At 53.3% G+C, this 3,047-nt stretch overlaps 1 protein-coding gene across 1 annotated transcript in view; it reads left to right on the plus strand.

Annotated features, from left to right (window-relative positions):
- EAH_00048980 (PIK3R4 kinase-related protein, putative) overlaps positions 1-2,355 on the plus strand; it is a gene marked incomplete at both ends in the record, with an annotated part of 4,894 nt that extends 2,539 nt beyond the window's left edge. The window contains 2 exons of the mRNA XM_013394440.1: positions 269-1,593; positions 1,661-2,355. Coding sequence (XP_013249894.1) covers positions 269-1,593; positions 1,661-2,355 — 2,020 coding nt within the window. The remainder of the gene's footprint in view (positions 1-268; positions 1,594-1,660) is intronic.
- Between the last annotated feature and the right edge of the window lie 692 nt (positions 2,356-3,047).

The following is a 3,047-nucleotide window of genomic DNA, read 5'->3' on the forward strand; positions in this document are numbered from 1 at the left end:
TGCTCTTGCTGCTGCTCTTGCTGCTGCTCTTGCTGCTGCTGCTGGGTGGCCGTGTGCTTGCACGTAGACTGCAGGCTGCTGCTCCGGTTGCTGCTAGCTGTTGGTTGACGGCTAGCAGCTGATTTCCATTGCTGCTGCTGCTGCTGCTGCTGTTATTGTTGCTGCGGTTGCTATTCCTTTTGCTGCTGCTTTAGCTTCTGCTGCGGCTGTGGTTGATAATGCCCCAACTGCTCTCCCTGCTGCTGCTGCTGCTGCTGCTGCTGCTCAGGTACGACCCGTTTAAAGTGGATAGCTTTTGTTTGGGCTGGATGCTGTATTACTGCCTGACGAAGCAGCAGCTATTTAAAAGAGCGCAGCCTTCTGATGAAGGGTGGGTGCTGCTAGCTTCGGAGCAGCAGCAGCAACTGCGGGAATTGCTGCAGCAGAAGAACGGCACGAAGCTGTCTCCTGCTGCTCTAGACTTCGTGCTGCAGCTCCTAAGACCGGATCCAGTTAAGCGGCTGTCTGTCTCTGAAGCGTTGAAACACCCTTTTATAACTCGAGGCCCTGTCTCTGCGGTGTATGCACACACCTTGCTGCCACCGCAGCAGCCGCAGCAGCAGCAGCACCATCATCATCATCATCATCATCATCATCATCATCATCATGCTGCAGCTACAGCAGGAAGAACAGCACAGCAGCAAACCGATGCTGCAACTAAGCGACTGCAGCAGGAACAGCAGCAGCAGCAAGAGCAGCAACACCAGCTAGCGTCAGCCAGATTCCTGCAGCAAAAGGCGCAAGCACTACAGCAGCAGAGAATGCATGCATTTAAAAGGCAGCAGCAGCAGCAGCAGCTGCTGCAGCAGCAGCAACGGGGTGGAGCACCTGCTGGTGCAGGCGTGTGGACAGAGACGCGCCCCGGGCAGCAGCAGCAGCAGCAACAGCAGCAGCAGCAGCAAAGAAACGAAGGCCAGCCGGAGGCAGCAGAAGAACAGCAGCAGCAGCAGCAGCAGCATCTGCTGCTGCAGCAGCTGCAGCATCCCCGGCGTGCTTCCTTCAGCGTTTCCCAGCAGCCTTTGCAACAGCAGCAGCAACTGCAGCAACAGCAGCAGCAGCTACAGCAGCAGCAGCAGCAGAAGCACAAGCATCCCCCGTGTCCTTGCTGCTGCACCTCTTCCGAGGATGAGAGGAGCACAGACGCCTCTGCAGCACGAACACCATACGGCAGCACGGATGGAGGCAAGCGCCAGCTGCCGCTGCTGCTGCAGCAGCAACAGCAACAGCAGCAGCAACAGCAGCAAATGCTTCGCATGGGGCCGTCCCTAATTCCTCCCAGTCTCGGTGAGGTGCCGGGGCTTCCAGTGGGGACGAGACGTGCAGCAGCAGCAGCAGCAGCAGCACCAGCACCAGCAGCAGCAGCAACAGCAGCAGCAGCACCGTCAGGCTGCTTCACTAACGACTTTGCTTCTCTTTCTCTTCAGGGCCTCAGCAGCCCCGCTCTCTCCGCCGCCAGCACAGCAGCAAATAGCAGCAGCAGCAACAGCAGAATGCGGTGCACCCCTTCTCTGCAGCAGCAAACAAAAGGCAGCAGCAGCAGCAAGCCCGACATCGGTGCAGCAGCAGCTGCTGCTGCAGCTGCTGCAGCAGATCTCCCTGCTGTACCTCGGCATGCAACCAGTATCAAAGGGTTCCTGTCTAAGAGCAGCATTAGCAGCACCAGCAGCGGCAGCACTACAGCGAGCAACACGACAACCAGCAGCAGCAACAGCAGCACCATACGGCAGCACGGATGGAGGCAAGCGCCAGCTGCCGCTGCTGCTGCAGCAGCAACAGCAACAGCAGCAGCAACAGCAGCAAATGCTTCGCATGGGGCCGTCCCTAATTCCTCCCAGTCTCGGTGAGGTGCCGGGGCTTCCAGTGGGGACGAGACGTGCAGCAGCAGCAGCAGCAGCAGCACCAGCACCAGCAGCAGCAGCAACAGCAGCAGCAGCACCGTCAGGCTGCTTCACTAACGACTTTGCTTCTCTTTCTCTTCAGGGCCTCAGCAGCCCCGCTCTCTCCGCCGCCAGCACAGCAGCAAATAGCAGCAGCAGCAACAGCAGAATGCGGTGCACCCCTTCTCTGCAGCAGCAAACAAAAGGCAGCAGCAGCAGCAAGCCCGACATCGGTGCAGCAGCAGCTGCTGCTGCAGCTGCTGCAGCAGATCTCCCTGCTGTACCTCGGCATGCAACCAGTATCAAAGGGTTCCTGTCTAAGAGCAGCATTAGCAGCACCAGCAGCGGCAGCACTACAGCGAGCAACACGACAACCAGCAGCAGCCACAGCAGCAGCAGCAGCAACAGCAGCAGCAGCAGCAGCAAAAGCATCAGTTGAAGAAGCTGTTCCGAGGGTCTCCTCGTTTTTTCTTGCTGAAGTTTTATGTTTATTTGCTGCTTCTGCCTGCTGCAGTGGTTAGGCGTATGGCTGCAGAGAAGAGACACCTTAATAAATGTGTCTCCTCTCTTTTATTTTGAATTTGCTGCTCCGCACCTATCCCTGTGCTTCTTCTCTCTTTTACTCTTTTATCTGTCTCTGTCTTTGTCTCTCTGTCTCTGTCTCCGTCTTTGTTTCTGTCTCTTTCTATCTAGACACAGACATCTGTCTCTCTCTCTCTCTCTCTCTCTATATATATATATATATATACGTATATATATATATATATATATATGCCTGTCTGTCTCTATAGATATATATATATGTATATATATGTATGTATATATATATATATACGTCTCTCTTTTTCTGTCTATGTCTCTGTCTCTATCTATCAATCTATCAATCTATCAATCTATCTATCTCTTTGTCTCTGTCTCTGTCTCTGTCTCTGTGTCTGTGTCTGTTTTTATTACTGTTTCTTCTCTTTAAATGTCTGTCTCTCTCTGTCTCTGTCTGTCTTTGTCTTAGTTTGCTGCTCTGTTCGTATTTTCTCTTCGTTTGTTTGTTTATTTATGTCTCTTCCTTACTTTGTTTGTTTGTTTGTTTGTTTGTTTGTTTGTTTGTTTGTTTGTTTGTTTGTTTGTTTGTTT

This window comes from Eimeria acervulina, genomic scaffold (assembly GCF_000499425.1).
Source record: "Eimeria acervulina Houghton genomic scaffold, Eah_scaff783, whole genome shotgun sequence".
Classification (NCBI taxonomy): domain Eukaryota; phylum Apicomplexa; class Conoidasida; order Eucoccidiorida; family Eimeriidae; genus Eimeria; species Eimeria acervulina.